This window comes from Sorex fumeus, unplaced genomic scaffold (assembly GCF_029834395.1).
Source record: "Sorex fumeus unplaced genomic scaffold, SorFum_2.1 ptg000058l, whole genome shotgun sequence".
Lineage (NCBI taxonomy): Eukaryota > Metazoa > Chordata > Mammalia > Eulipotyphla > Soricidae > Sorex > Sorex fumeus.
Genome location: NW_026606115.1, coordinates 13,412,277 through 13,438,907, shown reverse-complemented (window position 1 = coordinate 13,438,907; position 26,631 = coordinate 13,412,277). Strand labels below are relative to the sequence as shown.

The 26,631-nt window shown below is 38.4% G+C and overlaps 1 protein-coding gene across 7 annotated transcripts in view; it reads left to right on the top strand.

Moving 5' to 3' along the window:
* The window catches only part of PAK3 (p21 (RAC1) activated kinase 3), a 365,938-nt gene that overhangs the window by 273,183 nt on the left and 66,124 nt on the right, over positions 1 to 26,631 (top strand). For 4 of the 7 annotated variants that reach the window (XM_056125834.1, XM_056125833.1, XM_056125831.1 and 1 more), the window contains 6 exons: positions 5,391 to 5,491; positions 9,957 to 10,001; positions 11,148 to 11,301; positions 13,503 to 13,540; positions 25,225 to 25,356; positions 26,266 to 26,431. In XM_056125834.1, the coding sequence (XP_055981809.1) occupies positions 5,391 to 5,491; positions 9,957 to 10,001; positions 11,148 to 11,301; positions 13,503 to 13,540; positions 25,225 to 25,356; positions 26,266 to 26,431 (636 nt within the window). Of the gene's footprint in view, positions 1 to 5,390; positions 5,492 to 6,271; positions 6,353 to 9,956; positions 10,002 to 11,147; positions 11,302 to 13,502; positions 13,541 to 25,224; positions 25,357 to 26,265; positions 26,432 to 26,631 lie in introns of those variants that run through there. The other 3 variants (XM_056125836.1, XM_056125835.1, XM_056125837.1) reach the window with 3 other exon arrangements.

Genomic DNA, 26,631 nt, shown 5'->3' with positions numbered 1-26,631 from the left:
TGGAACAAATTCACAGTCAGAAAAAGGTTAAGAAAATTTAGCAGATGACTATAGTTGTGGACTGTAGAAGTGAAAGGGTCGTGTGAAGTTTACTATCATTGAGGTAGGTCAGGAAGATTAAAAAAAAAGGGAGCCAGGATAAATGTTATAAAGGCTAATACACTTGCCTAGCATGTGACTTTGCCAGTGATACTGGTTCAAATTGCCGTACTACCTGGGGTGGCCCCTGAACACAGACCACATTGAATGTCAGAAAGACCCAGAGACTGATTCCCCAATGGGTAAGTGAACTTGTACAAGAGAATTATATGACAGTATCATAAGGAAATGGTTTGTATGCAAATGCATAAGAAATGAACTCAAAGAATTTGGAAGAAAAAACATACTCTTTGGGGTCAGAGATAGTATAGTGTGTAGGGGGCTTGCCTTACAACTAGCCTGAGTTCAATCCAGAATCCCACCAGGAGCCATGCCTACATGCAAATCCAGAAGCCCTGAGCACTGCCAAGTGTGACCGTAAAACCACTCTCCCCACCACCGAAACAAATCCAAACCAAAAAAACCTTACCCCTTTTATTTCCAACAGATTTGGGATGGGAAGAATAAGAAATTTGACTCAGGATAACCTGAGGAAGAGGTTCTGTCATTTTTGTCAATCAAAGCATTTTAATGTAAATTCTTAAGGTGCTTTAACAAATAAATTTACTGGGGTCTGTCCTATACTGACTGATTTTGAATCTCTGAACTTTGGACTCCAATAAACCTTTTTTAAGTTCTCCAGCTGAGAGTGGTGCATAATAGAGTTTGAGAGCCTAAGGGAAGTAAGTAGAACACTGAATGAAGAGTTTTTGGTGTTAGTAATTTGCAGTGGAACAAGTTCTACTCCTAAGAAGAAATGCAGAACATTGGGGTGGGGCACATGGAGATGACAGATTATTAGAGGGCCTTTCCTTGTATAGAAGCTGTTAGGGTAGAGTAAGGTGCCATGGTGAGAGACTCTGGAGGATTAGTGGCCTCTGGATCCCAACCAGAACTCACCCAAAGGACCTTAGGTACAAGCACTGTTTGAAGTTTATGGACAGCAAACAGTGGTCTTCTATTTTTCCAATCGAATATGGGAATAAGATGCACTTAGAAAATGGAGCTCATTTGGTATTCACTCTTCCATTATTTACCCAGAGCTTCTCAGCTTAAATCTTAATATCAAGTTCCAAGGCTCACAGAATATTCTGGGGGTGGAGGGAATACAGGTCATTTTAGTGTTCCTGAAAACAAAGCTCTCATCTGGATTCCATTCAACCCCTAAACATGTACTGAACAAGGTTCAAATCTGTTGAGGTTTTATCCTAATGATACTGAATAATAGTGCAGTTACTTATTGCTTAGACACTTTAGATACAGTTGATATCTTGGTTCAACTCCTTACTAATACCTACTAGTTATATAATCCTGGGTTAAAGGTTTACCCTAACAGAAACTTATCTGTAAAAGAATAATACAATAATAATAATGCCTACCTTAAAATATTTTGATAATTAAGACAATGAGACAGCTCTGGAAGTACTTTGCTCATGGTGAATGTTCCACAAATTTTATTTACCAAGTATTAAATATTAAATGTTACCAAATAATCATGTTTATTAAGTATTATTCATTCTGTATGCTGTTATTAGCCAGGTGCTAGGGAATGTAAAGATGAATAAGATTCTCTGCTGCCCAATTTCCCAAATTTTAACAAGAGATATAGGTATGTAAATAACACTCCATTGTTGACAAGTGCCAAGTTAAGACTATACCATGAGGGCCGTAGCAATATTACAGCAAGTAGAGCACCTGTTTTACATGCAGCTGACCCAGATTCAATATCTGGCACCATGTATGGTGCCCCAAGCCAGCCAGGAGTAATCCCTGAGCTCAGATCCTGGAGCACAGAACCAGGAGGAAGCCCTGAGCACTGCCCTGTGTGGCCCAACAAACAGATTTTTTTTAAATCCATGAGAGTATGAGAAGAAGGAGATACAACTTTTCAGAGAGAAAAGGAAAAAAAACTTGCTAGATTTGAGCAATCTCAACGGTTTGGGGAACATGAAATGCATTAGAAATAATCGCAAGAATAGACAATAAAGATGTAATCTGGACTCAGCTCATGCAGGTCTTTGAATAGTAAGTAATAGTAAGTAAGGAGCATGCACTATTCAATATTTGGTTAATGGGGATCCATTTAATGATATAAAGCAAAATCAAGTATGTGGTAAGTTTCTTATATTTCAAAATATTATTCTGACCACCAACTAGAAAAATTTATCTCAGAGATCAAAATTTGGTGTCACTAAAATCAGCTAAAAAATGTAATATAATATTTAGTGGCAATGAAAGGCTTCAAAGGTGAATTTGGAAGACAGAACTTGGTATCTAATATAGAATTAAAGTTGGATTCAAGATGGATGTCAAATTTATGATTTGGTTAGACAAGCCAGTGGATTATATTTATCCAACACCAAATGAATATTTGCTTAAAATTCAGCAAGCCAAAACGTGGAGACATTTGGGATCTGTAGCTTTCAAAAAACTTAACCTTAGGAACATCAGAACTTTTTTTAGAATTCCTTGCCTTTGCAATTTCTATTAATTTTTGTATTAATTTTGTATTAATTTGTATTAATTAAACAATTTGTATTGTTTCTCTTTGAATTACATATTGGAGGGCATCATCTGTTAATTGGTTTAGAGCTTTTATAGAGATGGAGGCTAAGGTATTAATATTTCTGTGGTCCAGGTGATTAGCGATAGCACTTCATTAAGGACATACATGGGATGAGGAGCAAGTTTGGACTTCCTGCCTCTGTTCTTTGGCCCTAAGTGAAGGGAATTTTTGATCAGGCTGATAAAGGACTGGTAATCAGGTGGCTTTCTAGGGAGACACCGTTAATCCAATTCACATAGCTCTGTCCATGCTATGCCTAAGTCAATGTGCTTCAAATATTCAGCCACTAGTAACGGAAAAATAAGGGAGATTTTGATGGCAAGAAAGATCATGAATGCAAGCTGTTATAGTGATTTGAACGTCTAAGATAGAGTTTTATAACCTGGAGTCCAGAATTTTGAACTTATAATGCATATGCAGTTATGAGTACATGTACAGTATACATGCAAAAGTTCTATTTTTTTCAGAGTGACCTTTAGTCCTATAAAAATTTAAAAACCACCATAGCTGGATTTGCTATAAGGTAAATAAAGATGCTGTTTTAGAGTTCCTAACTGCCCAGGACTTTTCAAGTCCCTTAGAGGCTCTTGTAATTCTTTTTTAAATTAAAGAGAACCTTCTGTTCGTAATATATATTCTTTAATTCCAAGAATTTGGATCCATTTCTTGCACCACACATTAGGAAATTATCCAAAATGAGTTAATATCTAGGAGTAAATTCCATCCAAGAAAATGTAAAGGACTGTAAAAGACTAAAACCAGCTCTAGGAAAATCATAAAAAATGCTAACATGGTCTCTGAGGAAGGAAGAAAATCAAACCATTGTCAAATAAATGAAAGAAGAGGGATCCAATATGAGCTGATCGGGAAGGAGGGAAAATGCTGCAGGAGTAAGCAGGACACCTTCAGTGGAGAGGCAAGAACATAAATCTGATTGGTCTAGGTGCATTTCTGAACAATACTGAAAGGTAGTTGAACAAGTATAAATGATATCAACAGTTCACAGGCATGATGTGGAAGTGTGAGTACCAACTCCAAAGCCCTGAAATTCACTGTTCAGTTAGGATAAAATTAGTCACAGTAGCTTCATTATAAAAATGGAATCTATGCTGAAGTTAAGTTTGATGGTACATGTGTAATTTTCAAAATTAGTACAACTATGGTCCATGGCTAGTCAAAGGCTGTAAATCATCCTTGCCCTCCACGATCCCAACCTTTCTTTCCTAATATATCCAAATCTTCTGACTACTTAAATTTCTACTTCTGCATCATACCTGTTAGTTGGAGATATGGAGCAATGTAAGAGTGGAGACAGAAAAGAAACCTTAAGTATGATATTTTGACATGAAAGATTTCAAATTTAAAATTATGGATAACCAAAAAATTAGTAGTCCATATATGGTTTATTATAGGATATCTAAATTCCAGACCAGGAAATATCTATTTGAACCAAAATGTGCTAAATTAGCCTCTTTGACAATTCTAAGGTTTATTGCTTTCAATGAGGCAAGGCTGACTTGCTTACAAGGTCGTTATTTTTTTTTAAAATGTGACATGAACCTTATCAGCAATATATACTGGAATGTGCTAGCGTGTGTAATATGAAAACTGCTAGATGACATTTACAATGCTTCCATAGTAATTTCATCCTAGGTCTATTTCAAGACAAGTTAATTCTGTTGTAGTTCCCAATTTAATTTCTTTAGTGATTTTATCTTTAAAGACTTTGGATTATTATATTAGTATGCTACTCATAATTGTGTCAGTATGAAATGTCTGCATAAGAAGGACAATGATTTTGAATAGCTAATATGACAATATAATAGAGTCATGAAAAAGTAGCTGTAAACTAGAATGATTAAACAAGGAACTGGTTTGAGATTTCTGAGAACTAAAATGGATTCAGTAAAAAAAATGGTAATTTCTGTCTTTTCACTTGCAAATCACTGAGGAAGATATTAATCTAATCTTGTTTAATAGTAATATTTTATAACATTATTTGCAGTGTTCTCTTGAAAGACTGAGTCTACTAAGATAGTTTATAATGTAAATATACAAATAACCTCTAGCTACTTGGTATTTAGCTGTGGTTACCATGGGAAAAATTTATAGCATTTTTCTTTCTAATAGTAAAAGTTGAATCGAGTGTAATAAATTTCTTCTGTGCTGAGCAGTATTTTATCCAAAGTGCCACTTAAGCACAATATATCATATAGCTGCTGAATGTATAACTAGATCGTACGAGTTGGTTGTGTAAAAGGACACAGATCATTTTGAAATTTACATTTGAATTGAATATGGAAAATTGTAAATTATTTGGATGTGTTTTTTTAATCAAACTGTCACCTCTCCAAGTAAATTATTTTCTAGAGTTGAGTATCACTAAAATTGTGTTGGAATCAATTGTCTTTTAATTTTGTTGTAGTTTTTTTTTAGATTTTTGGTCACACCCGGCGGTGGTCAGGGGTTACTCCTGGCTCTGCATTCAGGAATTAATCCTGGCAGTGTTTGGGGGACCATGTGGGATGCCAGGGATCGAACCCGGGTTGGGTACGTGCAAGGCAAGCACCTTACCCATTGTACTATCTCTCCAGTCCCAAATTTTGTGGTAGTTTTGATGTAAGTATACTACTGTGGAAGCTAAAACGTTATCTCAAATAAATGCATGTTAACATTTTGCCTCTAGCCAATAAGAAGAAAGAGAAAGAACGCCCAGAGATCTCTCTTCCTTCAGACTTTGAGCATACGATTCACGTGGGGTTTGATGCTGTCACCGGGGAATTCACTGTAAGTAAGATCCTGAATTTGTTTTGTAAGCCATGAAAAAAGTCATTTATAAAATTAGGTTTCATGCAAGAATTACCATGTCCTAAAGTGTAAGATTTTATGTTTTTTAGAATTTCAATTAAAATCTACTTTGTTGGAATCACAGATGGAAGCAAAATAGTTGTAAGAGTACTAGAAAAATTATTTAGTCTATTTTAACAAAAATGTTGATCATACTTAGTGTTTAACTTGATTGAAAATGCCAGTTTACTGAGGCACAGTAGATATGGTTCTGGTAGAGAGACCTTGCTTGAGCCTGTTTTTGTCACTTAAAATTAATTAGAAAATCATCTACTCAATTTGGTTAGCCAAGATTCTTTATCTGATTAATTCAGGCTTTACATTAGAACCTGGATTACCCAGAATAGCTAATCATGCTAACCAAAAATCTCTCTAAAAATAGAACTTTTTTGTTTCCCCTTTGATTTTAATAACCTAGCCTATTTTTTAAGGATTATTAACAGAAATATATTGATAATGTTCAAAACAAACCATGTTCATGGATTTATCATGGGATGCTTTAGTGGTTATGTACTGCACATGTCTGTATACCAATAAAAATTATCTGTAGATATACTATATAATTCTCTAAAAATACCTATCAGAATTATCTAGAAAAACCATAGCTACAAGTCTAGTCTTTGTTTTGTATTTATATTGCTAGTTGATAGTGCAGATCTCAGATCTGTGGCATTTTATATTCATTTTTTTAAAAGATCTGGCATCTTTTTTTAGATGGATAAAGGAAAAGATGTGGCTAGAAAGATGTCTCCAAGAAGATCAACTACCTTATTCCATGCTAGTAAGGAACTCAACCAAAATGTGAGATAATGAGTAATTTTTAATGCATTCAGAAAAATTAAACTTTGATAGAACTATTTCATAAATCATTGGGTTCTTAAATCAGAGATAAATTTAGATATTAAATAATTGAATTTTTGTTCATAGTATTATGGTTAGCAAGTAGACTGTGTCATATTAATGAGTTTAAAAAGGGAATTTGATATAGAAAAGAAAACCATATTTCTGAATTGACAGCCGAATTATCTTATTTTTTCAATTCCAGAAGTAAACAATATGAGAATGAAATGGAAATTGAGTAAGCATCTTGGCCTTGTAAAGTGATGTGAGCTGATTGTTTCTGTGTTCTCAGTAGCAATCAGAAGAGAACATTAAGAAGTACTGACATTGATAAAGTTGACATGCTGGTAGGACTTAACCAATTTCATCATTGAAGTCAGAAACATTATTGAAATGGCCTTGAATAATGGTCCAGATGCTCTTCTTTACTATATTTGATATCATTCTCTTTCTCTTAGCTATTACATATGAAATATAATTTCATTGTCACTACAACCACCATCATCACTACCACCACATTATTGATGTTTATAAACTGAATAATCTTAGATTTAAAAACAAATATATTATGATTATCTGACATTTGAAACAATTTAAATGTGAAAGCACTTATCCTTTTATGTAAATTATCTGATAATTCTTCTCTATTTTAAGAACTTTATATTTTGAATTTTTGCCTTCATTTTCTGTTTTATTGTTTGTTTAAATTTTCTTATGTTTTATTGTTGCCAAATCTATTTTTTCTTGCTTTTTTCCTTCCTTTTTGTTTTCTAATATGAATGTTTTCTCTTCTATTATGCTCATGTAACATTCTGATTTCTTTCTGAATTTTTAGGTTTTTCACTCTTTCCAAATTCTGATACAATGGCTCTACTTAAGCTCTTCCTTTATTATTTATGGGTTGAAAATGAAAATGAAGGAAAGATCATCACCATCTTCCTCACTATAGACTAGCTATTTACAGTTTGCTTTCGTTTAGAATGCTGAAAATAACAAGAGGGGAATGGGTCAGAATATGGTATGGGAAATCTTTCTAGTCAGAAAAAACAGTTTGCAACTGAACTAAATTGGAAAACAATCTGTCTCTTATATCAAAAATTTAATTTGAAATGAAGCAGCAGTTTTAATGTAGCAAATTATAGGCCAGAGTGATAGAAAAGCAAGTGGCTGACCAAAATTTGATCCCTGGCACCACATATGGATCCCAAAGCCCACCAGGAGTGATCCCTAGCTCAGAGTCAGGAGTAAACCCTGAGCACCAGTGGGTGTGTCTCCCCCCAAATACATTGAACATATATGTAAGACATAGGTGAAATTTGGAAATTTAATGTGCTTTATTATCGTCTTGATTGTCTTTTATAAATATTTCCCATGTATTTTTTGATGTGTCAAATTTAGCCTTCTAAAATTTATATTTTTTAACTTTATGCACTATTTTGAAGGGATATTGCTTATTTGGTAGTGACTACTTTATGGTAGCATATATTTTGAAGAGGTGTGAAGTTGTACCCCCCAAATAAGTGATCCCATAAACCAATGTTGCTCCAATAAAATAAAATATATACTAAAGATATTAATAAGCTTTTAAAAACAATTTCATTGGTAGGATTTAGAATTGAGCCCTTATCAGCACAGTACTACTAATTCATTGTGTATGTGCGGAGGAAGGATAAGAGACATTACTAGAGCTCTGATTACTGCTAAAAGTTAAATTTTAAGCAATTTTTAAAAATGTATAGTCAGTCTAATAACTATTTTGAATATTTGCACATTTATATGGCGTGTTGCTTGTTGATTACCCTGTGGCTAATTGGCCCATAATACATTACACATATATCTTGTCATACACTTGGACCCTGAAATTAAAATTAGGTTGGATAGTGAGATTTTTGGCATTAAGTATCACAAGTTCTTACCCTTTATATTGCCATTTTTATACCAAATACCTCAGAACTGCCCCTTACAGACCTGTAGATAGTCACTTCAAGTCATTAAGGAAAATGATATGAGTGATATAAATGGTCATTATTTTAAGATAAGTGCTTGGGCTGTTGTATCGTGCTGCTATTCTCCTGTGCTATACTAGATAATCCCCAGCTTGATGTACATATAGTTGTTCACTGTATTCATGGTCAAGCACTGATATGTGCTCCTGCTTCTACTTTTCCATTAGATATCTAACTTTGGGGATTTATTCCTAAATTTGGAGTAATGAAATGGCTTTCAGACTGTATGCTTTTGTGGCTTACACTCAAATTTAAGTATCAGATTTAATTGATTAACTGGTTTTCCTCAACTTAAAAAAGAAATTATGTCATCAATATAGTTTATGTGGTAAGTATAGTTGTCTGGATCTATAGTTAGCAACTTTTCCTGCTCTCCAGTGATCATAAGACTATATTTATCAGAAAATTTTAGAATACCATGAGAATGTATAATTGCAGATATTGTGATGACTATGGTAATGACCATGCCAATGATGTCTGCTTTAGTGGTTATGTGCAATTCATACCTGGTTTTGTAGCATTTCATGGTTCCTTTGGACATTAGAGTATTAGAAAATTGCTATTAACAAATTGCTATTAATTATACTTAGTATCTGAACTGGGATCATGCATGAACTTCTGAGTTCAAACTTTTGACTTTGCCGAACTTTTTATGTCTTTAACATCAAATTGTGTTATGAATGCACATAAAAGTATAGTTACACTATGCTTATAGTAACTCTCAAATTCCAGGAATTGAAAACACATCCCTAACCAAACCAGTTGGGTTAAGAATGTTTTTGTAGCACTGGAGATATTTTTATTTGTACAAAACTATTACCTAATATCTGATCTTGTTTTGTGGGAAGTAGACTTCAGAACTGTAGTAGTAGAATGGAAATTACTCTTATATGTTAGAAATAAAATACTTTTCCTTGTCCTACTGTAAATGTTTAAGAAATTTAATATAAAGTCTGGCTATGTGATAAGTCCTTAATCTAGTTTTCTATAAGCCAGTCCTGATTTTAGTTAGCAAGTATGGAAGAATCACATTAATGAGTGCAAATACTATACTAAGCTTCACTATATAGTTATCCATTGAATTTTAGCCATACAGACATTTGCAATGTGAAACTAAAAATGGTTAACCAGAATTGGGAACTGAAATTTGTAAGTTTATTACTTGTCCATTGGCTACCTGTGATCACCTAGTTACAAGAACAACTTACAAATTATTATCAAAACTTTTCATGATGCCATCCTTCTTCCCTCCAAATTCATGCTTCTGGCTTTTAGTAATTTCTCTGGTCATTTATTTAATGATAATTCTTATTCATATTTCTTGAAGAAGCATCTAACAAAATATAAAATTATCCTTCCAAACTTTGGGACATTGTGATTTTCTCTAATTTGTAGCTCACCCTGCCCCTGATTTAGTTAATACCTCCCTGTTTTCATAATGCCCACTTTAGAAGGTACCCCCTCTATTTAGACTCATTGGTTTCATTTCCTCCCACCTTCTAAGTTGTCCCACATTCTGTTTTAACTTTCTTTTCTTTCTTTATTTACGTCCATTACAGCCAGATCTCTATGGCTCACAGATGTGCCCAGGGAAGCTCCCAGAGGTGCGTCACAGGCCCAAAAGAAGCTTGCATCAAAGTGCTTCTTTGAGATGTCATAGCACTGCAGCAGCAGGTTCATGTGTGTGCAGTAGAGTTGTTGCTTGGCTTATTTCACATTTTTGTTGTCATTCCCAAACTCTGGAGGCCCACGTCACACATTGTTTTGCCGGACTTCATGGGACAAAGCCACATCAATTGTGTCTAGATGCACTTTAGGAGGAGTGTGTCTGATTGTCACTCCAAGTGATTTTTGGAGGTTGGATAATGATGAAATGGGGACATATGTAGGATGAACATACAGGGAAGAATGCTGAATACTCAATATAAAACAAACCTCTCTGTGTAAAATGTGCAATTCTCCTTGGTTAGCTTTCCAAATATCCTTGCTCTATGTTCTAAAAGCTTAGATTATTGTAAATTCTCACAAGGTTTCAGCATGGCTGTCACAGTCCCCAGGTTCCATGTGACCAATTAATGATGTGGGGAGGAGAGGGAATGGAAGGAGGAGAGGAGAAAGCTGTATGGCAAATGCCCAAAGCAGCATTAACATTAGTTATTATTTAGTGTCTCAGTGCTTATTGCTCCTCCACAATTCTATTTTTCTCCTCTAACTCCCCATTTATTTAAATGCTCTAAGCACTAAAAAGCATATTTTGTAATCACAAAGCATAAATTGACCAAGGGTTAGACTTTCCTTTTATTCTAAAGATTTTCTGATTGCAACATTCCCATAAACTGCTTATGTTATTCCAGTCATATAAAATCTGCACTATACTATGTTGTGCACAAATTTAGAGAAGTCTTGCTATGTCTGCCCTGAGTCACCAGAAAAACTAAGCTAAGCCGTGAACATCATTTCATGGATGAGCAGAGTAAATATGGAGGTGATTTTCATGCTCTTTTTTTTTCTACCACAGTCATATTCCCACCTACCCTTTTTAAGTTGGATCCTAGTTTTACCTATGTGTTTTAATTAGAGAAGAGAATGATTGCATTAAGTTACTAACTTTAAATCTAGAGTGTAACTTCAGTTTCCCAAGTGTAATCCTACAGGTAGCATGGGCTTCTTGGTGGAGAACTTTACTGGAATATGAAAATGCAAATGCAAGATGTTCTAAGCTGTCATTCTTTCCTTTTGGTTGTCCACAGGGAATTCCTGAGCAATGGGCACGATTACTCCAAACTTCCAACATAACAAAACTGGAACAGAAGAAGAACCCTCAGGCTGTTCTAGATGTTCTCAAATTCTATGATTCCAAAGAAACTGTCAACAACCAGAAATACATGAGCTTTACATCAGGAGGTAAGAGTAAATCTAAGGTAAAAAATGATGAGAAATGATTCTAACTTCAGAGCCTCATAATTAAAACAAAAACCTTGTAAGGCATTTGAAATCAGTTCTAGTTCCTTTTCTAAGTGACTTTAACCTACGTCAACCAAAAGATGAGTAGGAAGGTGAAATAGATGTTAGGAGACATATAATACTTGAGTATCTTTAGAATTCAAAAAAATTATTCAGTGAAGCAGTTGTGTCAGTTTGAATCAGAAATTAGAATTGTCTGGTCTCTTCATATTATGGAAACCCAGTAACTTCGAATTAGGCCTTCTGATATATTCATGAAGCTTAAAGAATATGGGTAAGACAAGTCTCTTGAAATTAGTTTTATTCCCTATGTAACTTGATTCACACCACAATGACAACACATGTTTTATAGATGCCAGTTTTTTATCACACCCCCCAAATCAGGCTTATAATGGACTAGCAATAGTACAGTGAGTAGGGCTCTTGCCGTATATTCATTCTACCTAGGTTCAGTCCTCGACACCCCACATGGTCCCCCAAATCTCATCAGGAGTGGTGGCCCCTGAACACTGAGCAAGGAGTAAATCGTGAACAACATGAGGTGTGGCCCAAAACCAAAAAACTCAGACTTACAAAAAGGAAACCACATCTGACTAATTAAATAGATCAAAATAGCCATGTTCCTGCCAAATTTCTACTTAATTTGGTAGCTAGTGTGTGGTCCATGTCTTTGTTTGAAACTTTGACATTAAAACTTTGACTGTAAGCAACTGGAAGACTAATCTCTTCAGGAGTGGTGGCCCCTGAGCACTGAGCCAGGAGTAAATCGTGAACAACATGAGGTGTGGCCCAAAACCAAAAAACTCAGACTTACAAAAAGGAAACCACATCTGACTAATTAAGTAGATCAAAATAGCCATGTTCCTGCCAAATTTCTACTTAATTTGGTAGCTAGTGTGTGGTCCATGTCTTTGTTTGAAACTTTGACTATAAACAACTGGAAGACTTATCACAAATAATACATTTTTTTTTGCTTTTTGGGTCACACCCAGCGATGCTCAGGGGTCACTCCTGGCTCTGCACTCAGGAATTACTCTTGGCGGTGCTTGGGGGACCATATGGTATGCTGGGGATCGAACCTGGGTCGGCTGCGTGCAAGGCAAACGCCCTCCCCACTGTGCTATCGCTCTGGCCCTCAAATAATACTTTTTTATAAAAGCAATTTTACTACTTGAGTTTTCCCTCTAGGACAATTTATTATTTTATAACTGAATATAGTGGCAATTTGGGGTAAGAAACAAATTCTGAGAATTTTATAGCTATTAATGAATACATTAAAATATTTTCTTAGTTCTAGTCACCTAGAACTACAATGAACTTGGCACGTAGTTCTAGTTTTCCTCACACTAAGCAGTTTTATATGTTGTCAAGGTCTCAGACTTTTTATTCCTGTGTATGACTAAATACCATAAAAGGACTTCCCTGATATATATATATATATATATATTTAAAAATTTTGCTATCATTAGTGCTGCAGTATCTTTAGTAATCATATAAGGATATAGTTGGAAGGGGAGAATTGTTTGATTTTATATTCCAATATCAAAGCCAAAATTTAAAGGTTCAGCAGTTTATGTTAAATGGGACTGCTAAAGTGAGAACTTTTCTTAAACTGCTGTATCCAATAATGAAAACATAAAACTCTAAGTTGCTGCTACTTTTTTAATACTCTGGTTTTAGTGTCATATTTTTACAATTTACATAGATGAAATCCAGAAAACTATGTTAGTGCTCAACAGTATCTGAATTATTGTACTATCTTGAGTTCATGCTCTAGTGTTGACTGACAGAATAGGAGGAGGAATAGAAGAATAGAAGATAGAGGAAAGGGAAAAAAGGGGAAGAGGGAAGGAGGAAACGAGGATAGATTTTTGAATATAAATATATGGAACATACCATTTTGGAGTAAATAATTGCTACGTCCCCCCATATACATGAAATTCTCTGGAGGAATTATTACCTATAGCTATGTAAAATGGAGAGAACTTGGTGAGAATGTGAATGTGTGAATTATTTTAAGAAAACTTATTTGTCATATCTATTGAATTTGGAGAATTTGGTCAAGCATATAATTTTAGTACATTCTCTAAATGAGACAGTCTTTGTAAAATAAAGGTGATTTATTTATCTTCACTTTGCAGATAAAAGTGCACATGGATACATAGCAGCCCATCCTTCGGTAAGCAAAATTTTGAAAACAGTTTTGTGTGACCAATGTTTCTGGTGGTTCAACAGAATGTAATTTTGCAGATCCAGGTTTTAGAGATAGGGTATTTATTTATTTATTTATTTTTAATGTAGAACCTACTGGTATATTTGGTTGCTCTGTTTGTTGAGTATTTAGATGTAGAAACATGTTTTGCGAGAGATGAGGCCCCATTTGAAACTCATGGAATGCTATGGTTCCCAAAGGCAACTCATGCCAGAAGTCAAAATGCATCATATGTATCACTTTTACAGAGGTGCTAAGTGCTTACTATAGTTACTATATAATTTTTAAAATAATTGTAGTTAAGGTGATATGGTTTTTACACTGTGTAAAGTAAATTAAAAGAGAGAGAAAGAAAGAAGAAAGAAAAAGAAAAGAAAGAAATGAAAGAGAAAAAGAAAGAAAGAAAGAAAGAAAGAAAGAAAGAAAGAAAGAAAGAAAGGAAGAAAGGAAGAAAGAAAAGAAAACTACTTTGACAGTAGTGTTAAGTTTATGAATTTGTTATAAGAAGTCCTGCACCTCACCTCCACAAAATACACATGACCCTCCATTACTGTGCTTAAGTCACTCCTGGTCTGATCTTCATCCCCTACCTTACTCCCACTGTTCATTAGTCAATTTTATAATGCAAAGCCAAAGGCTTGCCATTGTTTAATATTGCTTATTTCTTGTTTTATCTCTCTACATTACAAGGATGAGTGATATAATTTGTTGTTCACCCCTTGATTTATTTCACATAACATGATACTCTCCAGATCCATCCACATTTCAGCAAGCTGAATAATTGATCTTTCTTTCTTTCTTTCTTTCTTTCTTTTTTTTTTTCTTTTTTTTTTTTTATTTTTCTCTTCCCAATAAAACCCCACCCCCCACCCCTCCCCGTCCCTGTGAGGCAGATGAATTCTAGTTAACACTCTATCTGCTTTGATTAGATTCATTGTTTCAATAAAAGATTCACCACTATTATTTAGAGTTTACCCCCCCCCCCCAAATCAGACATGCTGAAAAAGCATTGTGAAGTGATTTGCTTTCTACGGCTGGGTTCAAGAATTAAATGTTGGTTTTGGATTTCTGCTATTTTACCTATTGACCCTGGAAGTATTTCTACTGAAAGTCAGATAGTTAAGAAATTGGTTTCTGTGTTCTGGAGTCGTGGCCGTGCTGGAGAGCCGCTCGCGGGGGGCAACCGGTGGCCTCAATAGGGCGTGAAGGGCGGAGCGAAACGCCCCCCTTCCCATGAGGTTTTAGTCGCCCCCACACTCCCGGCTCATACCTGCTGTCCACAAGGCTCCCATGTGGCCACCATCTTTCTTTCCAGAGAGGAGAGGGCGAATGGGGCAACACCCTTTCCCCTCCGGCAGACTTGATGGCCTGGATCACTGCATAGTCCGTTCACTTTTCTGCTCCAAGCTGCTGGGTTCTGCATTAAGTCCTTGTGCTTCTGGGGCCGTGGCCGTGCTGGAGAGCCGCTCGCGGGGGGCAACTGGTGACCTCGGTAGGGCGTGAAGGACGGACCAGAACGCCCCTCTTCCCGTGAGGTTTTAGTCGCCCCCACACCCCCGGCTCATACCTGCTGTCCACAAGGCTCCCATGTGGCCGCCATCTTTCTTTCCAGAGGGAGGAGGGCGGAAGGGAGCAACACCCTTTCCCCTCTGGGCAGAAATGATTGCCTGGATTAACGCATAGTCCTTTCACTTTTCTGCTCCAAGCTGCTGGGTTCTGCATTAGGTCATTGTGCTTCTGGGGCTGTGGCCGTGCTGGAGAGCCGCTTGTAGGGGCAACTGGTGGCCTCAGTAGGGCGTGAAGGACGGACCGGAACGCCCCCCTTCCCATGAGGTTTTAGTCGCCCCCACACTCCCGGCTCATACCTGCTGTCCACAAGGCTCCCATGTGGCCGCCATCTTTCTTTCCAGAGAGGAGAGGGCGAATGGGGCAACACCCTTTCCCCTCCGGCAGACTTGATGGGCTGGATCAACGCATAGTCCGTTCACTTTTCTGCTCCAAGCTGCTGGGTTCTGCATTAAGTCCTTGTGCTTCTGGGGCTGTGGCCGTGCTGGAGAGCCGCTCGTGAGGGGTGACTGGTGACCTCGGTAGGGCGTGAAGGACGGACTGGAACGCCCCCCTTCCCATGAGGTTTTAGTCGCCCCCACACCCCCGGCTCATACCTGCTGTCCACAAGGCTCCCATGTGGCCGCCATCTTTCTTTCCAGAGGGAGGAGGGCGGAAGGGAGCAACACCCTTTCCCCTCTGGGCAGAAATGATTGCCTGGATTAACGCATAGTCCTTTCACTTTTCTGCTCTAAGCTGCTGGGTTCTGCATTAAGCCCTTGTGCTTCTGGGGCTGTGGCCGTGCTGGAGAGCCGCTCGTGGGGGGCAACTGGTGACCTCGGTAGGGCGTGAAGGACGGACCGGAACGCCCCCCTTCCCATGAGGTTTTAGTCGCCCCCACACCCCCGGCACATACCTGCTGTCCACATGGCTCCCATGTGGCCGCCATCCTTCTTTCCAGAGAAGAGAGGGCGAATGGGGCAACACCCTTTCCCCTCCGGCAGACTTGATGGCCTGGATTAACGCATAGTCCTTTCACTTTTCTGCTCCAAGCTGCTGGATTCTGCATTAAGTCCTTGTGCTTCTGGGACTGTGGCCGTGCTGGGGAGCCGCTCGTGGGGGGCAACTGTTGACCTCGGTAGGGCGTGAAGGATGGACCGGAATGCCCCCCTTCTCGTGAAGTTTTAGTCGCCCCCCACACCCCCGGCTCATACCTGCTGTCCACAAGACTCCCATGCGGCCGCCATCCTTCTTTCCAGAGAAGAGAGGGCGAATGGGGCAACACCCTTTCCCCTCTGGGCAGAAATGATGGCCTGGGTTAACTCATCGTCCGTTCACTTTTCTGCTCTAAGCTGCTGGTTTCTGCATTAAGTCCTTGTGTTTCTGGGGCTGTGGCCATGCTCCAAATTTAACTCTGATTTTCAGGGAGAAAGATTGGGTGGTTTACTTCTCATTGATCACTTTGTATATAGAGAGATGTCGCGCGGCCGCTTATGCGGCCGCGCGGTTTTGAGAAAAAGTCCTCGTTCCCGCATACTCGAGCTGTGTTTGTAGAGGCTTCTGGTCACCAGGGTTCCATCTGGGGGAGGCGGGATGCGGCGCCTACTCCATCTGGAACTTGCCGGTGCTCTCGGCTCTTTTTGGAGCCTGTTTTTTCTCTTTTCTTTTCCTCCGGGATCCCGCACCCTCCATGTGTTCCTTCTCTTATGCTGAACGCTTCAAAGATGGCGCTGGGGGGCGGGCTGTGGGCGTGACTTCCGGAATCAGAGGTTACCTGGGAGGTGTAGTCCGGCAGATTTGAGAAAAAGTCCTCGTTCCCGCATACTCGAGCTGTGTTTGTAGAGGCTTCTGGTCACCAGGGTTCCATCTGGGGGAGGCGGGATGCGGCGCCTACTCCATCTGGAACTTGCCGGTGCTCTCGGCTCTTTTTGGAGCCTGTTTTTTCTCTTTTCTTTTCCTCCGGGATCCCGCACCCTCCATGTGTTCCTTCTCTTATGCTGAACGCTTCAAAGATGGCGCTGGGGGGCGGGCTGTGGGCGTGACTTCCAGAATCAGAGGTTACCTGGGAGGTGTAGTCCGGCAGATTTGAGAAAAAGTCCTCGTTCCCGCATACTCGAGCTGTGTTTGTAGAGGCTTCTGGTCACCGGGGTTCCATCTGGGGGAGGCGGGATGCGGCGCCTACTCCATCTGGAACTTGCCGGTGCTCTCGGCTCTTTTTGGAGCCTGTTTTTTCTCTTTTCTTTTCCTCCGGGATCCCGCACCCTCCATGTGTTCCTTCTCTTATGCTGAACGCTTCAAAGATGGCGCTGGGGGGCGGGCTGTGGGCGTGACTTCCGGAATCAGAGGTTACCTGGGAGGTGTAGTCCGGCAGATTTGAGAAAAAGTCCTCGTTCCCGCATACTCGAGCTGTGTTTGTAGAGGCTTCTGGTCACCGGGGTTCCATCTGGGGGAGGCGGGATGCGGCGCCTACTCCATCTGGAACTTGCCGGTGCTCTCGGCTCTTTTTGGAACCTGTTTTTTCTTTTTTCTTTTCCTCCGGGATCCCGCACCCTCCATGTGTTCCTTCTCTTATTCTGAACGCTTCAAAGATGGCGCTGGGGGGCGGGCTGTGGGCGTGACTTCCGGAATCAGAGGTTACCTGGGAGGTGTAGTCCGGCAGATTTGAGAAAAAGTCCTCGTTCCCGCATACTCGAGCTGTGTTTGTAGAGGCTTCTGGTCACCAGGGTTCCATCTGGGGGAGGCGGGATGCGGCGCCTACTCCATCTGGAACTTGCCGGTGCTCTCGGCTCTTTTTGGAACCTGTTTTTTCTTTTTTCTTTTCCTCCGGGATCCCGCACCCTCCATGTGTTCCTTCTCTTATCTTTCTTTCTTTCTTTCTTTCTTTCTTTCTTTCTTTCTTTCTTTCTTTCCTTCCTTCCTTCCTTGCTTCTTTCTTTCCTTCTTTCCTTCTTTCTTTCTCTTCTTTCTCTTTTTTACTTTCTTTCCCTCTCTTTTGTATTTTCTCTTTTTCACCTTCCTTCCTTCCTTCCTTCCTTCCTCCCTCCTTCCTTCCTTCCTTCCTTCCTCCTTCTCTCTCTCCTTCCCTCCCACCCTCTTTCCCTCACACCTTCCTTTCTTTCTTTCTGTTTTTGGGCCATACCCGGTGGTGTTCAGAGTTTGGGACACTATATCAGTCAGATGTGGAAAATAGAACCCAGGTCAATTGTATTGCAAGGCAAATGCCCTACTAGCTGTACTATCTCTCTGGCCCCATGATTACATTTTTTACAGGCTGCATAATATTACATTGTGCACATATACCACAATATCTTTATCCATTAATCTGACATTAGAATTTTAGTTTGTTTCCATATCATAGCTGTTAATCTAAGTGCTTCAATGAATTTAGGTGTACACATTTATTTTTGAATTAATGTTTTTGTGTTAGGCAGGTAGTATTGTGAACAAATTACTTAGATATATAATATTTATAATAGTTTTCTTAATATTGTCATAGAAATAAAAATTCACCTATTTAAAAATTTTTGCAGTAATATGGTTTGAAACACTGCTAATATTTATGCTTTAGATATACAGTGATACTGTATCACACTCATCATCAAAGTGCCCACCACCATTGTCCCATTGTCCCTAGGTCGCTGGTCATCAATCCATACCCACCCTACACTTTGTAGCTTCAATTATATTCTCAGAGTCTAAGCTCCAGTGTCCCAATTTCCCTCCCATCACCTCCAGACCCTAGTCTGCCTCTATTGCAGGCACTTTTCTTCTCTATCTTTCTCTCTCTCTCTCTTCCTTTTGGGCTTTGTGATTTGCAGTACAAATACTGAATGGTTATCAGGAATATCACTTTACCTACTTTTAACACTCAGTTCTTGTACAGCATGATTATTTTCAGCTACTATTATCATACTGTTCCCTTCTCTATCTTACCTATCCTCTGCTCCACACATGCTTGCGGTTGATTCCAACCATTGACCTGTCCTCCTAGCCCTGTTTTCCCTTGCTGTGGATATTAGTCTTCATATATGAATATATATATATAATATAGTAATAATGTAGGGCTGGAGCGATAGCACAGCGGTAAGGCGCTTGCCTTGCACGCAGCCAACATGGCCGACCTGAGTTCGATTCCTCCACCCCTCTCCGAGAGCCTGGCAAGCTACTGAGAGTATCTCACCCACACGGCAGGGCCTGGCAAGCTACCCCTGATGTATTCGATATGCCAAACACAGTAACAACAAAGTATCCAATGGAGACATTACTGGGCCCCCTCGAGCAAATGGATGAACAAGGGGAGGACAGTGACAGTGACAGTAATAATGTATCATTTTTATTATACATTGTTTATCATTTGTTTTGTTTCTTTATATACCACATGTAAGTGTCATTAACTTGTATTTTATTTCTCCTTCTGACTTACTTTGCTTAACATGACCCCTCTAGTTCTACATGTTATTGTGGAATGTAAGTTTTAATCTTTTCTTATGACGGATTTTGAATATAAATCACTATTGTCAGGGGATTGGGGTCAGCCATACCTCACTGTAATTCATTATTACTCCCCGCGATTGAACCAGAGTAGGCCACATGTAAGGCAACTGCCTTTCCCCCATATACTTTCTCTCTAGTCTACATTTACCACCATTTCTTATCCATTCATCTGTCATTTCCAGACCTTGGCTGTTATAAATAATTCTGCAATGAAAATGGGTATGTATATATCATTACAGAATTTGTGCTATTGTATTTGGGTTATAGATACCAAGGTGTAGAGTTACTGGATCATAGAGTAATTTTACTTTTGTGTTTGAAAAATTTTAATACTGTTCTGTAGAGGCTGAACCAGTTTATAATTTGACCTATAGTGAATGAAGGTCTCTTTTTTACCACATCCCTGCCAGAACTGGTGGTTTCCAACATTTGTAGTTCGGCCATTCTTACAGGTGTGAAATAATATCTTGTTGTCATTTTGATTTGCATTTCACTGATAATCAGTGATGCTAAGCTGGGCTGCACCTTAAGGTTCACAGATGCTGCTACATCACAGTGACTGTAGTGTCAATTCCCAGTAGACCTCAGAAGCAAAGGGATATCTGTGTTTGCTAGTGTTTGGCAGCAGCTATGTAATCAGGCTCAAGCAAAATTCTGAAATATGCATTGGTCAACTGGTGTGATGGTTTGGTGTGATACGTTGGTCAAATGGCTTGAGACCTCTGGCATCAAGTTTCACTAGGTCTGGGCTGCAAACAAGTGTTCAGTTGTTCAGAATATCATGTGTACCAGATTGGATTAGGAAGAATCAACTTTGTTTAGCTAGTAACAAGCAAATGTCACCCTGCCAATTCTTGATCTACCCTTAACTTAGGGGAAAAATAATTTACCCTCTGGATGTTCCCCGAGTTTTGCAAAAACAAATTTGCCCTCAGGCTCTTTTTTGCTAAAAATGAGTTTGAACACTGTATGTATGGCTGAGACCCAGTTGTGAACAGCTTTGTAATGGGCAATCTTGTGGTGATTCAATAATAAAAAACTTTTAAGAGCTATTATGCATGCAAAAAAAGAGTCCACTGTCCGCTGTCCTCCCATTGCTCATCAATTTGCTCGAGCCAGCCCAGTAACGTCTCCTTTGTGAGACTTGTTGTTACTGTGTTTGGCATATTGAATACATAATGGGTAGCTTGCTATGCTTTGCCGTGCGTCAAGATACTCTCGGTAGCTTGCCAGGCTCTCCGAGAGGGGTGGAGAAATCGAACCCGGGTCGGCCGGGTGCAAGGCAAATTCCCTACCCGCTGGGCTATTGCTCCAGCCCTAAAAAAGAAGAAGCCTATAAAAATGATCATCTCCAGAAAAGTTTGCAAGAGGCTATTGAGGTGAAGCCTGACGTATTGCCCACTATAGTATCTTGCCTATGTATGAAGTGTTGTAAGAGTAGAATTATGAGCCTAGAGAGATTATACAGCAGGGGGGGTGCTTGCTATGCATATGACTGGCTCGGGTTCTAATCCCCATCACCCCACTTATTTCCTGAGCCTCGCCAGCAGTGATCTCTATGCCAGATGTGTTTCCTAACCCTCCAAATAGTGGTATAATTTTAAGCTTGAGATATGGTGCTTTTGAATTCAACTGGGGACTTATCATTTTAAAAATATTTCTTCAGTGGCCTGAGACATAGAACAGCGGAGAAGGTGTTTGTCTTGCATGCAGCTCACCTGGGGAGGCATCTCATATGGTCTCTGGAACCCTGCAAGGAGTAATCTCTGAGTGTAGAGCCAGGAATAAGCCCTGAGTACCTGAGTCATGCCCCAAAACCAAAACAAATAAAAAATAAAGGTAATGGGGTTGTAAGACTGAAAATAATAGTGGTGAATAGGTTAAGATTCCAGAGGTATTTAGACTATTAACTTGATGTTTGAAGAAAGGTGGACACAAGAAGTGATTGCTCACTTAATGTTTTGTGTGGGTAACTAAAAATATGGGAATGTCCATTTTCAGGAGATGCAAGTTTCTTTGAGAAGTTGCTGACTTGCCTTTTGGACAGTTAGAGTTTATAGGAATGACAACTGGAGATAGTTGATTAAATTGCTGACTAAGGCTGGATTTCTACTGATATTCTTAAACTTATGCTGAATCACTTCAATGGGACTTATTTGCTTAGGAATGGAGACGTGCGCTTTTTCATCCCCTTTTGGTAATCGGAGTATATTTCACTTCACACAATTTGTGCTCTGTGCGTGGTGAATTGGGGGGGGGGAGCGTGGGGGTAGAGTGAACATTAAAAACACTCCCAGTAGACCCAGCTATTCATTCTACAGTACCTGATTTAATGAATTTGACTAGCCCATATAGATAAACTTGGGCAGTAGGTTAGACTGACTACAAGTTTTGGCACTTTATAATAGTTTGAAGAGAATTTATAACAGAAACAGTGTTGTAGTTACTAAACATTTGAAATTAATGTATAATTATATAGAATTCAATACGTCTCATATTCATGTTGTAGTAGGGTTCCCTGGGTGTCATATGTGAAGTGAGAATTAGAGCGGCAGCAGTGTGGAGAAGAAAATACATTGCTTTATCGATGCTGAAAAGTTATCATGTTTATCCCTTTATCTGCTTTCAACACTTAGTTCCTGTCCAGCATGATCATTTTCCAACTAATATTATCATAGTGGTCCTTTCTCTATCTTACCTAGCCTCCAACCCACAAATACTTGTGGTAGATTCCAACAACTGATCAGTCCTACTAGCCCCTGTTTTCCTTGGCCTTAGATATTAGTCTTCTACTATAGATTCTTTCATATGCCACCAATGCATGCAGTCATTCTTTATCTGACCCTCTCCTTATGATTCATTTCACTTAGTATGATACTCTCCATGTCCATTTTACTGAAGCCTAATCATGAACAGCTTTGTAAGAGTCTATCTCACAGTGATTCAATAAACAAAATGTTTTCCATAAAAAGGAAATATATTGCTTCCTTCCCTCTCTACCATCTCAGTCACCCCAAAAATGTGGGAAATGTCGAACTGAAGTAGGACTGTGATGACCACCTACATGGCACAAACCTTATGTCTCACTAGTTCTGGGAGGTGGTCATCAAACCACATCTGGGTTCCACTTGTTCTTCCCAGGATGGAAAATTATCCCTGCTATCCATTTTGTCAGGGGCCGTGGAACCCAGACTACAATGAGGAACTGCTCTGCAGGGAAATAAACTCAGTCATAAATCTTACCCATCATCTTCTTAGGTTCATCATCTTCCCTCACCAAACAATTTCAAGAGAAGATGAGTATTATAGTCAAACAAATTTATTCAGAAAATAAAGAAAGAGAAGAAGAAAGTGGTAGATACATGTTCAAGAGAACACAGCAGAATTCTCCAGAGTGGGGAAAAACCCAACGAAGTACATATCCTAAGTAGGGATATGAGGACAATTCCCCCAGAATGTGGAAATGTGTCTTAAAGTAAGAATGTACTTATAGGCAGCAAAGCTTGGAGCTGTTGATAATCTTTTGATATTCTTCTAGTGGCCTTTTTCCCAGTAGTGGAGGACCTATTCCAAGAGGTCCAGCCTTTTTTCTCTCTGGAATCTACTCATTGCTCTGAGGGCGGGGCTTCCTAATATTCTTCACTAAGTGGTTTTCTAGTCACTTGAGGTACATCTTTTTCTCAAAGGCCTTCATGCCTTTGGGTGGTATAGGTTGCAGACATTTTACACAATATATTATATACATATATATATGTAAAACTAGGCAGGCAACAATATGGTATCTCACTCAAGGCAACTGCTTTGATATTTATATATTAAGTTCTAAATACTATTTAAGGATATACTCTTCAATTCAAGATATTTAAATTTTTAAAAATTTATATTTTTATTGTACTATGAAAAGTAAAATCATACATTTAGAATCCTGAGGTAGTATTTTGAATGGAGTTTGTCAGCAATAGTATGATACTGTGACTGGTGCCTACAGAACCTGGGTGTACAGTTGACATCTGTGCTTTTAGTTTTTTGTCCTGATTTACTTTGTTCATCAAAGTTAGCTTTTTGTTATTGACATTTGTTTTTTCACTTCCGAATCATATGAAGAGTCTTTAAAATGCAGGTTTCAAGGCACTTCTCCAAGAGTAGATCTAGAATGAAATCTGCTTTGTAAATATGTATCAAAGGACCACAGACTACACATAGTATCATCTGACATCTCTCATATTTGTCTGTTTCCTTTGAACTTAAACATTAATTTCATAGAGAAGAAAGCTCCAGTGTTAGCTGCACATGAGCTGCATTCTCAGGACCCAAATTCAATTCCTAGTACCACGTGTCCACCTGAGCACTGCCCTGGAGGCCTTAAGCACTGCCTCGGTGGCATGGTGGCCACTGGCACTTTGTTTTTGAGCAGTGCTACATTACCAGGCCCAAACATTGAACCATCCATACAACCAGATAGAGTTTTGCCAGGAATGCCCCCCAGGTTCCCTGAGCCCTGCTTGGGAGCCCCGTACCCTTCCCCTGCAAAAAATCAGTAAGTTCAAAATAACAAGGAATTTCTTTAAGATAGTTCCTCTAGCTCATATAATCTCAAGTTTAGGATTTATGAATGAATTTCAGAGGATCTATGAATCCTTGAAATTATGCCTGAAAGCACATGTGTACCTACATTTTTACTGGAGGAGAAGCTTAACCCTTTAGAATTCTGAGTCCATGATACAATTCAGAATAATTAGCCCCACCATGTGGCTTAATATCAACAATACCTAAACTCCATTAGCTAAAATAGTCCTTACTTAACTATCCATTCCCTCTCCCTCCTTTTCTTCCTTTCTCTCTTTCTCTTCCCCCTTTCCCACACCTCCTTCTGTGTGTGTCTGTGTGTGTGTGTGCATTTGTGCACATGCACATGTGTCTGAGATGGGCATAGTTCTCTCAAAATCCAGCTTTGGACAAATCCCATTTTACTCTTGCATTGGCATGAATGATCAAGAACTGCCTATAGGTATTATGATTATTCTCATTTTTGTTGTTATGGTATTATTACAGTTTTGATTATTGCAAATCAACATTTGCCTGTTAAGATTAAAGAAAATTTTATGTGATACATATTTCTTAGATTTTTCCCTCATTCCAGAAGACTGAATAGAAAAGAAATATTTATAGGCTTACTTGTATTTAGTGAATATTTGCAGAGCTGTATTATTAATGCCATGTCCATGCATGCTCTGACTTTTATATCTAAAGTAACCCTTTTAAGAATCACCCTCAATCAGAAAATTGAAAATACTCAGTACAAATTCTGTAATATCAATTAATTTTATTTATAATATAAACATTGTTTCAAAACATTGAATTTTAAAATATTAAATTATTAACTCTATTTGAAAAAATTATTAATTTCAGTGCATTTACCAAGACCTGTATTTTTCTCTGAATAAATTTGATCGTTATAAAGATCTTGATCAGGTTTTGATCACCAAAATTTAAATGATTCTGTTCATTTGTAAACAACTCCCTACATGCTGAAATATTTAATTTCCATACTCTCACTTCTGACAAATAATGAAGGGTTAATACTTGACCTTTAAATTTTATTTTTTAATAAGAGTACTAAAACAGCGTCAGAGCCTCCCTTGGCTCCTCCTGTGTCTGAGGAAGAAGATGAAGAAGAGGAGGAGGAAGAAGATGACAATGAGCCCCCACCAGTTATTGCACCAAGACCAGAGCATACAAAATCAGTAAGTCATAATTGACTCTTTCCAAATGACTCAAAAGATGTCCTTTGGAACAACCATGTAGTTAGAATATAATTAGAAACTAGTACACAAACTGAGTATCTATTATGTTCCAGGATTAGAAAGTAGGATTGGCCAAGTTCAATGTTTGGAGATACAAGGTTAGTATGTGACTATTGGAGAATAGTGCCAGATGATATATAGAGGGTAGTAAGTTATAAAAGTGCTGTAGAAATTAAGGTTAAGGAAGGAAAAACAGGCAAACCAAGTGTGAAAACATAAACAGAGTCAATAAGACCAGAATAGCACAAAATGTATGAGGATCTCCAAAAACTAGCTCCTGAAAACTTTCAAGGGCCGTGTTCTTGAAGTGACTTTTAGTTATTATTATTTTGAAGGAAATTATTTGTTTTTGAAAACTCACTGATGATTGAGAATGCTGTGGGGAGTGTAAATAGGCCACCACAGCAAATGTTTCAGACAGTGAAAATGCTATTTATGTGAAAAAAATATGTATATATTATATGTGTGTATGTGTGTGTTGTGTGTGTGATGTGTCATTGTATATATCATTATATAGTTCTCCAAACCCACAGAATGTACTACACTTCTAAGAGTGATCATATGTAAACTGTAGACTTTGAGTGATTCTGATATATCGATATAGGTTCATTAGATCTAAGAGATGTATTATTCTGGTGGGGGTATTAATAATTAGAGAGATGAGGCCTGGGGGAATGGGTAGAGGATATATGAAAAATTTTAGTACCTTCCACTCAGTTTTTCTGTGAGCCTAAAACTACTTTGAAAGTTAAATCTTAACTTTAAAAATTTTATCAATATGACTATCTTGGCTGCATGTTATTTTATGGCCTGCTGTTCTAATTCCTTAACTTTATTTTTATTTTTAAGATCTATACTCGTTCTGTAGTTGAATCCATTGCCTCACCAGCAGCACCAAATAAAGAAGTCACACCACCTTCTGCTGAGAATGCCAATTCCAGTACTTTATATAGAAACACAGATCGGCAAAGGAAAAAATCCAAGATGACAGATGAGGAGATCTTAGAGAAGCTAAGTAAGTTGTTTATTTGTTGTCCTTTTTGTTTTTCATCAATAATTTTTCCTGAGAGGATTTCTTATAGACCATTTGCAATGGGACTTAATCCACTGAATACTTGAAACTACTTTTATGAGTTCCAGGCTCTTTGAAATAACTAAATTAAAAGTTGGGGGCTTATTGTCTTTTCTGGATTACTCATTCTCTTACCCTCTTAA